The sequence below is a fragment of the Canis lupus genome, chromosome 22 (assembly GCF_048164855.1).
Source record: "Canis lupus baileyi chromosome 22, mCanLup2.hap1, whole genome shotgun sequence".
In the NCBI taxonomy this organism is placed as follows: domain Eukaryota; kingdom Metazoa; phylum Chordata; class Mammalia; order Carnivora; family Canidae; genus Canis; species Canis lupus.
This window is the reverse complement of record NC_132859.1, coordinates 17,304,757-17,315,622: the sequence shown is the minus strand read 5'-3', so window position 1 is coordinate 17,315,622 and position 10,866 is coordinate 17,304,757. Positions and strand designations below refer to the sequence as shown.

Here is a 10,866-nt window from a genome sequence, read left to right as displayed (position 1 = left end):
GGCTAATTATAGTAAGTGCAATAAGTTCTGCCCATCTAGGCTGACTTTACCTGAGGTAGAGGACTATATTCTAAAGGAGAATTTAGATTAGTGATAGTATATCCCTCTCAATAACCTATAGGCTCAGTTTTAAGGTATGATCCAATCAACAAATAATATTAGGTCAGGTTGTCGATAGGAGTCTCTAATAAATTTGAGTGAGGTACAGAGAATTCCCTGAGGTAAGATAATAATGAGGTTCCTCTTCTTTTGGTAGGGGAGGAGAGTGGCAGGATTCAGAGTATTGCAGTGGTGAATTGTGATGTGAGAAGGAAAGAGTAATAGCATCTCATAGGTTATTAATTGGCCAGTTGAAAAGCATGTGTTCTGTCTGTGGTAATATCTGTATTGAATGGGGAACCATAAAGTCATGTGGGTAGGTCAGAGCTAGTTCAGCAGAAGCTTCAAATTTTTCAGGGACGGTTATCACCCTAAGATAAGGGGGACAAACCTTTCCAGGTGGGTCAAGAGTGAGGCTATAATAAGCAATGTTTGTGGTTGATTGTATTTAGAGGTTGGGATAGTAGATAAAAATTGAGCTGGCCATTTTAGTGATATATAGAACTTGCCTCTGATGGACTTCTAACAAAGTCCTCATTTACTGTACCTCAAGCAGTTTTCTACTTCCTTTATGTCATGAGGCTATCAACTTGTTTTTAAATGTATGTTCATCAAAAAAATCTTGTCCCTGAAGTTAACTTCTCTAATGGAGGTTTTCTTCCTTACTTTAAAAAAAAAAGATTTTTGATTTCTTTATTTATTTGAGAGAGAGAGGAAGACAGCACGTGTGAGTGAGCATGAGCAGGTGGGAGGGACAGAGAGAGAAGGAGAAGCTGACTCCCTACTGAGCAGGGAGCCAACATGGGGCTTGATCCCAGGACTGCCAGATCATGACCTGAGCCAAAGGAAGACACTTAACCACCTGAACCACCCAGGCACCTCTTTCTTAGATAGCTAATATCTAATCTAATATCTAATATCTATATATATATTAGAACAGCTTTTTAAAAAGATTTTATTTTAGTTTATTATTTTAAAAAATATTTTGTTTATTTATTCATGAGAGATGAGAGACAGAGGGAGGCAGAGAGGGAGGCAGGCTCCCTGTGGATCAGGGAGCCTGATTCAGGGCTCTATTCCAGGACCCTGGGATCTGGACCTGGGCTGAAGGCAGACACCCAACTGACTGAGCCACTCAGGCACCCTTATTTATTTATTTTAGAGAGAGAGAGAGAGAGAGAGATAGAGAGGCAGAGACAGAGACAGAGAGAGGAAGAGAGCATGAGCAGGTGTGGAGGGGCAGAGGGAGAGGGAGAGAATCCCAAGCAGACTCTGCACTGAGTGCAGAGCTCATAGGGCTCAATCTCACATCCCTGAGACCATGACCTGAGCCAGAATCGAGAGTCAATGGCTTAACCCACTGAACCATCCAGGTGCCCCCTTTTTAGAACAGTTTTATATTTATGGAAAATTGAGCACATAGCACAGTGTTCCCATATACCACAGCTCTTCCATATAGTTTCCCCTATTACTAACCTCTTGTATTACTATGGTATGCTATTGCAATTAATAAAACAATTAATAAAACAATATTAATACATTATAAACAACTAAAGTCCATAGTTTATGTTAAACTTCACTCTGTGTTGTTCTAGGAGTTCTATGAATTCTATGAGTTTTGACAATTGCATAATGTTGTGCATCCATGTAATATCATACTGAATAGTTTCACCACCCTACAGATCCCTTGTGTTCCACCTATTTACCTGCCTCCCTCTGAGCCTTGGCAACCACTCATCCTTCTACTGTCTCTATAGTTTTTCAGAATGTTACATGGTTGGATTCATATAGTATGTAGTCCTTTCAGATTGGCTTCTTTCAATTAGCAATATGCATTTAGAGTTCCTCCATGTTTTTTCGTGGCTTGTTAGCTCATTTCTTATTTTTTATCAGTGAATACTATTCCATTGCATGAATATATCACAGTTTGTTTACCTGTCTCCCTGTTGAAGGACATCTTAGTTGCTTCCAGTTTCTGGAACAATGGTGTTTTGATGGTTCTCATCAAGTTGAGTTAAAATTTCAAGGGTTTGCCTAGGTTGCTTATGCACAAATAGACACAAGAGGTTTTTGTAGTTAGAGATGCCTAGAGAAAGAGGCTGTTGAATGGCCTTCTTCAGGTTATAAAGCCCTGTTCGCATATGTGTTCCCCAGGTGAGGGTTTCTGTCTGAAGACTTAGTCAATTCAAAAAGAGGTGTTTCAATCTCAGAAAAATTTGGCACCAATTGTTTGGATGTTTGCCAACATCCAGTTAAAATAAAAAAATACTCTCAATTGTTCTTTTTTTTTTAATTTTTTTTTAATTTTTATTTATTTATGATAGTCACAGAGAGAGAGAGAGAGAGGCAGAGACACAGGCAGAGGGAGAAGCAGGCTCCATGCACTGGGAGCCTGATGTGGGATTCGATCCTGGGTCTCCAGGATCGCGCCCTGGGCCAAAGGCAGGCGCCAAACCGCTGCGCCACCCAGGGATCCCACTCTCAATTGTTCTTTGTGAGAGGTTTAGGATATGTTTGGGTGGTCTTTAGTCTACCAGGACAGACCATTTTTCCTTTTTAAGATAAGCCATGTTCTAAATAAAGGGTAGTACTTGGGCAAAATTATAACTTATCTTTTAAAACTTTATGTTTCTTTTATGCTAAGGCTGGGGGCAAGTAAATGTAATCCTTTTTACACATTTCCTTGTTCTCTGAACAAAGTAGGAGATTATCTACACATTGTATTTGGACTAAATCACAAAGGAAATTTAGATCTTTTAAGTCTTGATTGAGGACCTGGGAAAAGTAGGAGGGGGCACTAGTGATCTCTTGGGACATGACTGTCCAGGTAGATTGTTGTCCTCTCCAGGTGAAGGCAGAAAGGTATTCATTGTTTTGATCTAGAAGCACAATTGTTGCAATTATTGAGCTAATTGATACATAATTTAAAATAGGAACGCTTAAATTTTTCTAGAGATAAAGGAGGAGGTATTCATTAAAGAAGAAAAAAGTTTATATGACATTGATTAAAAGTTGTGAAATAAGGGCAGGTAGATATATTTTTTTATTGGAGTTCAATTTGCCAACATATAGCATAATACTCAGTGCTCATCCCATCCAGTGCCCCCCTCAGTGCCCATCACCCAGTCACCCCCACTCCCCGCCCACCTCCCTTTCCACCACCCCTTGTTCGTTTCCCAGAGTTAGGAGTCTCTCATGTTCTGTCTCCCTTTCTGATATTTCCCACTCATTTTTTCTCCTTTCCCCATTATTCCCTTTCACTATTTTTTATATTCCCCAAATGAATGAGACCATATAATGTTTGTCCTTCTCTAATTGACTTATTTCACTCAGCATAATACCCTCCAGTTCCATCCACGTTGAAGCAAATGGTGGGTATTTGTTGTTTCTAATGGCTGAGTAATATTCCATTGTATACATAGACCACATCTTCTTTATCCTTTCATCTTTCGACACCGAGGCTCCTTCCACAGTTTGGCTATTGTGGACATTGCTGCTATAAACAGTGGGGTGCAGGTGTCCCGGTGTTTCACTGAATCTGTATCTTTGGGTAAATCCCCAGCAGTGCAATTGCTGGGTCGTAGGGCAGGTCTATTTTTAACTCTTTGAGGAACCTCCACACAGTTTTCCAGAGTGACTGCACCAGTTCACATTCCCACCAACAATGCAAGAGGGTTCCCCTTTCTCCACATCCTCTCCAACATTCGTTGTTTCCTGCCTTGTTAATTTTCCCCATTCTCACTGGTGTGAGGTGGTATCTCATTGTGGTTTTGATTTGTATTTCCCTGATGGCAAGTGATGCGGAGCATTTTCTCATGTGCTTGTTGGCCATGTTATGTCTTCCTCTGTGAGATTTCTGTTCATGTCTTTAAGGGCAGGTAGATATTAAAAAAAACAATCAGAAGTCTTGAAAAGGAAAAAATGCAGCATATGAAATGTATACTCTCTTATAAAGAACATAAACAGAATTTTGAAAATATAAAAGGACAGAATCAGTGAATTTTAAGAGAGAAAGTGGGTTATCATAAAGGTCACAAAAACAGAATATGGATACTAAGAGACATGAGGATAAGAGCACTGATTAAGTAGCATGACCATTTGTCTGTTAGAAGTTCCAGATAATGGAGACGGATCCAATGGCCCAAGAGATGATGACTCATTCCTTTTTGAGATTTTTTTAAAAAAGTTAATTCTCCAGATTTAAAAAGCTCATTGAGTTGCAGCAGGCAAAATTTCTCCCACTAAGCACATCACATTGAAGCTGTAGAATATCAAGGTTAAGAAAAATGCTAAAGTAAATCCTAAACAGAATCCCTACAAAGGAGTGGCAATACAAATGACAGAAGGCTTCTCACCTGCAACAATACATGGCAAGGCAAATAATAGAGCAATATCTTTAAAGTAATGAGAAAGTATAGGCCTTATTTTATTTTATTTTATTTTATTTTATTTTATTTTTTTAAGTAGGCTCTATGCCTAATATGTAGCCCATCAGGGTTATGTAGCTTAAACATGGGTCTTAAACTCACAACCCCAAGATCAAGAACTGAGATGAGATCAATAGTTGATTGCCCAATAGACTGAGCCACCTAGGAGCCTCAAATTTTAGAATTCCACTTCTCACTAGAATATTACACAGGATTGAGGGTGTAATTGAAATATTTGCAGACATGCAAAACTAAGATTTATACACAGGCCACAACTGAAAGAATTTTATTTTTTAAATAATTTATTTATTTATTCATTCATTCATTCAATTATTCATGAGAGACACAGAGAGAGTGGCAGAGACAGAGTCAGAGGGAGAAGCAGGCTCCCTGCAGGGAGACTAATGCAGGATTCTATCCCAGGACCCCAGGACTCCAGGATCAGGACCTGGGCCAAAGGCAAGGCTCAACTGCTGAGCAACCCAGGCATCCCCTGAAAGAATTTTAAAGAGGGTACCTTGGTAAGAAAAAACACCAGGACAGAATAAAGTAGTGGAATGCAAGAACAGAAGGTGAGCAAAGACACTGGCAAAGCATGTTGGCTAATCTAAATTGTAGTTATTAATGTTCAACAGAAAAAGGAACATCTTGTTGACATCAAGTTTATCATGAATAATTTATTTTGTTATCAGGTAAGCCTGCAGAAATATGATATTTTAAAATTAGAAGTTGTATGTATATGGTTGTTTGTAAAAACAAAACAAAACCAAAAACAAAGAAAAAGTACCCAGTGTAGAATTAGAATTGTATCAAATAATATGGAATAGCAGAAAGGCAAAGATATTATATTGTTAGGAGGTGCATATCACCCCATTAATAGGTTAAACAAAGAAGTACAAAAGTCATCTATGCATACGGAAGAGTTTGCATTAAAATTCAACTTAAAAAACCCTTAAAGTGACCCAGCAGTTACTGTTTTTCCCTTTCTACCTTCTTTTCTCAAGTACTCAGGAGGGCATCCAGGTTTTAAAATCCTTGAAGCCCCAAGTCTGGTCCCATTTGCTCTGTTGGTAGGTTTCTGTATGTACCCAATGACCCAAAGGTTCCATGTAGATATTTTATGTATACATACAATTAACTGCCAACATTTATAATAATTTGAGAAAGCCTTTGTAGTCAGTCCAAATAGACAAAACAGAAGTCCAACATTTTTTTCATGATTAGAAAGACTAAAAACTAATCTTCAACAGCATAAGGGCTATCTACCAATCATGCACAGGAAAAATATCATGCTTTCTGGTAAAATTTAGAAACACTTGCATTAATACAAGCCATGAAATAGGGATGCCCCCATCAACCATACTATTGAACCTGGAATTGGAGTAATAGCCAATTAAAAAACCAAGGAAAAATAAAATAGAAGAGGCTTGTCAAAAAAAGAGAAAATATTCTCATTATTTTGGAAGTATTATTGTCTTTATTAATTAAGCAAGATACTCTACAGATAAGCCATTAAATAAATTAAATAATTTTTCTGGATACCAGATCAACATCACAAAGTATTTCTATATGCCAGTAACAATGTACAAAATATATTTAGGATCTTAGACTATCAAAACACAGAGTCTTTAGAATTATAAACTTTTCCAGCACAGGAGAATTATCTTAAAAATATTTTGGAAGCAAATAATGGAAAAAAGTTGGTTCTTTTGGGGAAAATCCCCCCAACCTAGCAATATAGTTAAAATATTTCATAACATTCTCATTAAAGAAAGGAAGGCACACAATCACTGCTTCTCATTCTGTGTTTGTTTTGTAACCAACAAACATCTGTCCACATATACTTATTTGTTAGGTTCCCCGAAAGCGTCTACAGCCACCATAAAAGTCAAAATGGCAAGCTTGTCATAAACCAGCACGGACACTTGGGCCAAAAGAGCATCAAATGAGCATCTGTCCGTTATTTATCCTTGATGATTCTTGCAAGTTGTGCAATGTACACACAGCCGCTGGTAGAAGGCTCTCTGAAGGTGCTCGCTGGGTGGCAAGAGGCTGCGGGAGCCGTTCATTCCTGGAACAGGCGTCTCCGGGCCTTGGGGGAGGGTCCTGGAGGGCGCTGGGGGCGCACGTGGGGACCCGGACTCGGAGAGGGCGGCAGAGGCTGGAGTGGCGAGCCGGGGAAGGGCTCCAGGAGGTGGGGGTCCAGGTCGAAGTAGCGGAGAGGAGAGAGCCTCTTTGGACCAGGGCCGGGGGCCCGCGGGCGCGGGCGCGGCCCGGCCACCCCCCCAGCGCAGGCCCGCAGCTCAGGCGCCCAGCCGGCCGTGGGGCCCGCCCGCGGCGGCGGGAGCTCGGGGTCGGCGTCCTCCGCACAGGCCTCCTCCTGGGCGGCCACGTCCGGGACAGACGCGCAGAGGGCCTCGTGCGGGCCGGCGGCTTGGTGCCCGGGCGCGCTCGGGATGGCGCCCTGCTCCGGGCCGGCAGGCGGGTGGCCCTGGCCCCCCGCGCGCAGGAGGGCCTCGGGGACCAGCAGCAGGGTGAGGCCCCCGAGGGACACCTGCAGGACCGACGTGGGCTCGGGCTCGAGCACCAGGTCGACGTCGTCCAGGAGCAGCTGCAGGGCAGAGCCGGCGGCCAGGACCACCACGGAGGCGAGCGCGCCGGCGGCCGGGGGCCCCTCCATGCCTTGCGGGCCCTCGGGCTCCGGGGTGCGGCGGCGCTTGGCCGGGCCGGGTCCTCCGCGCGGCGGTCCCCAGCAGGGCTCGGGGTGGGCGCTGGGGCTGCGGGGCCGGCTGCCCATCCCCGGGCCGGCGCTGCGGGCGGCGCTCCCGGGGCCTGGGTCCCGCACGCGGTGCCGGGTCTGGACGCCAGGGGAGGCGGCGGGGGGCGCGGGGCGACGCGGCCCGATGCCCGGGACTCGGGGGGCGCCTCCCGGGAGGCCCGCGGGCCGGGGGCTGGTGGCGCGAGCAGCGGTGCAGGGCCTGGCCTCGGGCGGCGTTGGAATCGCAGGTTCTTCACACCGACGGGTCTGAGCCAATGGCATTTCAAAGGACGCGGCGGAACCAGAGTCGCAAAATGTCACGCGAGGCCCCGCCCCTTCCGAGGCTCCGCCCCCTCCGAGGCCCCGCCCCGCGCCCTCAGTGACCCAGGCTGTGGCGAGGGGAAGACTTCCGAGGGCCTCTAGGAGGCCGAGCGATGGGGCCGCCTAGGGCGTGGCTCCCAGTGTCAAGATCTCGGCCTTCCGCGAGTTGACCTCAGCTGGAAAAGTGATTACGTTTCATTTCCCATCAGTGGAAAGCTGCACCAGGATGGGGAGATGTAAGGCCCTCCCCCCCGGAGCCCCGCCCCGGAAGTGACGAGCTCTTCTTTCGGTTGCGCAGCGAGAGGAGTTTTTGGTCCTTATCCTTACGTCAGCGCGCAAGTGGTGACCCCGGTCAGGACCTTTCAGAGGTGCTGGAGGGGAAGTAAGATTAGCGTTGCTTATGTTACTAGGTGGCCCGGCATGATCAATTTATTACTTAAAATATACATATCTGTTTTGTACAGTAGTAATTATTATACTGCGATCATCAGTGGTCGGAGTTTATTTAGTTCGACGTAAAACACAATCACGAAGTCTATCTATCTTTAGCCCAATTTACAGATGATGAAAATGTCCTGCAGAGCGTTAATCCGCTTGCTCAGAAGCCCAGAACTAGTAGAACTGGGTCTGACACGACAAGGCCCACTTAAGATGCAGCGTCAGTGACTTTGATCTGCGTGGTGCATTGTGGCTGCAAAGAACGAAGGTGTGGTCATCTCGTTTTCTAGTGTTAATAGAAAAAAACATCCACCACTGATTTCGGAATAAGTAATACCCCTAATATGGTTACAGAGGACGAGAAAACATTTCCTTCCACCCCTCCTGTGCCTTATCCAAATGATTGCTCACTTTATACTTTTTTTTACAAAGTGGCCTATTTATACTTTCATTTTTAGGGCTGTGTAGCATTCCTTTGTATGGAATTATTTTTAAGCCAGACCTCTCTTAATGGGCATTTAAGCTAGTGGTTTGTGACTTGGCGGCGTTGCCATTCCCTGGCAAATTCGTGGAAAATGCAGATGCTTTCCTCCATCCCCAAATTACTGGATCAGAATTCCTGGAGCATAGGACCTAGGAATTCTCTGTAAGCACCTCCAAAAACATTTTTTTTCTGTTTTACACTGAAGTTTAAGATCACAGTTTTTATTAGCGGTTGAGAAGTTTGGGTAGCAGGGTGGTTATGCCTGCTGTCAGGGCCCTGATTGTTGGTGACAGGGTTATGAAGAAAACTCAAACTTCTTGGGCTGCATTCAGGATTTTTCCTTGCACAGCTGGCCTACATCTTCTCTTAGGGCGGGGTTTCTGGCGTTGCTGGCTGCAGGAGGCACTGTCTTCCTGAACTAGCAAGGACTGTGCGGCAACGCAGCGGAGGTGCGATGAGGGGCAGGGGAGGAGAGAAATCGGGCTGCTGGGAAACTGCAGTCCCCATGGAGTGAATGTGGACGCCGCTGGAAGCTACTCCGAGGGTCTCAGGTGATAGGAGCCACTGCTGTGCTGCTGGTGTTCAGGTAGAAGATGGTGGTAGTGGTGTGGTTGGGGGGTCGGTGGGGAGGAGCTTGCAGGAATCACTGCGGTTGGCCCTTGAAATTTCTAGCGAGGGGAATAATGGGAGTTCCACTCAGTAGAGTGAAAGTGGACGTGCCCTGGTGTAAGGCACAGATGACGACTCTTGAGCTCACCAGGACACAGGGAGGGGTGTGGGGCTCCTGGCCTGCCCAGTAGTGGGGCTCTGAGCAAGGTGGATCCTGGCCTTGCCTGGTATCACCTGGTATCTGCTGCTCACTTGACTTAAGCAGGTCCACTTCGCAGCTCATCATTGTCCCTGGTCCTGTGAATCCTCACTGTGAATTCCCCTTCCAAGGGAATATGGTCCTGTCCTGAGACAGAACAGTTAGCAGGGCTCGTGGAGTAGATGCGCACCTGATTTCCCCTTCTGGTCATCCATTTCCTACTTCGGTGATTGAGGGGCAAGTCATTTCACCTTCTCTGAGCCTCCATTTCCTTACCTGTAAAATGGGAGAATGCCATCTACTGCTGGGCAGTTATGAGATAATGTATGTAAAATGTTGTTGGAACAATTTTTTTTATAAGATCATGTCTGTGAACTGCCTAAGATTATGACAATGAGAGGCATCAGTTAAAATTGTAAGCATATATTGAAAGGAGAATTGGTCCCCAGGGACAAACATATCTGGAACACTATATGAAAATCATCAGTCGAGATAGCCCTTTGTTCTTGGTTCCTAAGCAGGGTTGGGGCAAAACTACTTGTTATAAAGGAAATTCCTAAGAACCTTAATTAGAGTTTCTTTTTTTTTTTTTTTTTTGTGCTTTTCTTCTTTTTTTAAATAGAACGGGGGAGGGGCAAAAAAACCCCAAAAACAAAAAACAAAAAACAAACTCCAAAACAAAACACAAAAAGAAATGGAAGCACCATCCATCGTGAGGGAAAGAAAAGATGCAAACACTTTGGAATGTTCACAGAGCATGAGGCTAACTCTCTACAGAGTGTGGCTAGGCAGCTTAGTGAATTAATTGCTTATGAATTAAAAATAAATTATTATAAAATAGATTTCTGTACATTTTACATACATATAATCTCTCTGGATATGTAAGCCAGGTTGGGAGGTCCCAGGGCCGCGGGGGCCATCAGTCCCAGCCGAAGTCCTGGCCGGTCATCTGGTAAAACTTCAAGTTGAAGGGCCTGTAGAAGTCGCGCAGCCTGCGCACCACGTCGCGGTGGATGTCGGGGTGGGTCCTGCCCTTGGTCTTGCCCAGGCAGTGGGGCTTGCTGCTGCCCTCGGCCTTCTTGAGGCACGGGAAGTTAATTAGAGTTTCTGAAATTCAAACTCAGAGCATGTACTGAGAATCTGTCTTCCTTAACATTTCACTTTATGAGGATCCAAAGGACCGTTGGGTCAATGTGTTGTATTTGTTCAAGATAGTATAATAATCATTGTTATTATTTGTTAAATAACGGGGACACATCCAAACGCTTTCCAATTCTTCCTAAATAAAAGCCCAAGGCTGCTTTTGTTGCTGTTGTTGTAAAAAAAAAATGTTGTTGGAACATAGTAAGTGCTTAGTAAATAGTAGCGGTTTACTGTTTATTATGTTAATAATCTGTCTCTCCCACTTTACAATGTCAGTGCTGTTTGCCAGCGTCTTGAGCCGTGTGCTTGGCATGTAGCAGGCATTGTGCAAATGGTAAAAATATCATCATCATCATCATCATCATCATCATGATCCTCCTAAAAGGGG

At 44.6% G+C, this 10,866-nt stretch overlaps 1 protein-coding gene across 1 annotated transcript; it reads right to left on the bottom strand.

Annotated features, from left to right (window-relative positions):
• Positions 1-5,318: 5,318 nt before the first annotated feature.
• On the bottom strand, positions 5,319-7,323 carry LOC140614440 (proline-rich protein 23A-like). Its single transcript, XM_072793653.1, has one exon. It carries the CDS (start codon positions 7,321-7,323, stop codon positions 6,592-6,594), a length of 732 nt encoding a protein of 243 aa, XP_072649754.1. The 3' UTR covers positions 5,319-6,591.
• Between the last annotated feature and the right edge of the window lie 3,543 nt (positions 7,324-10,866).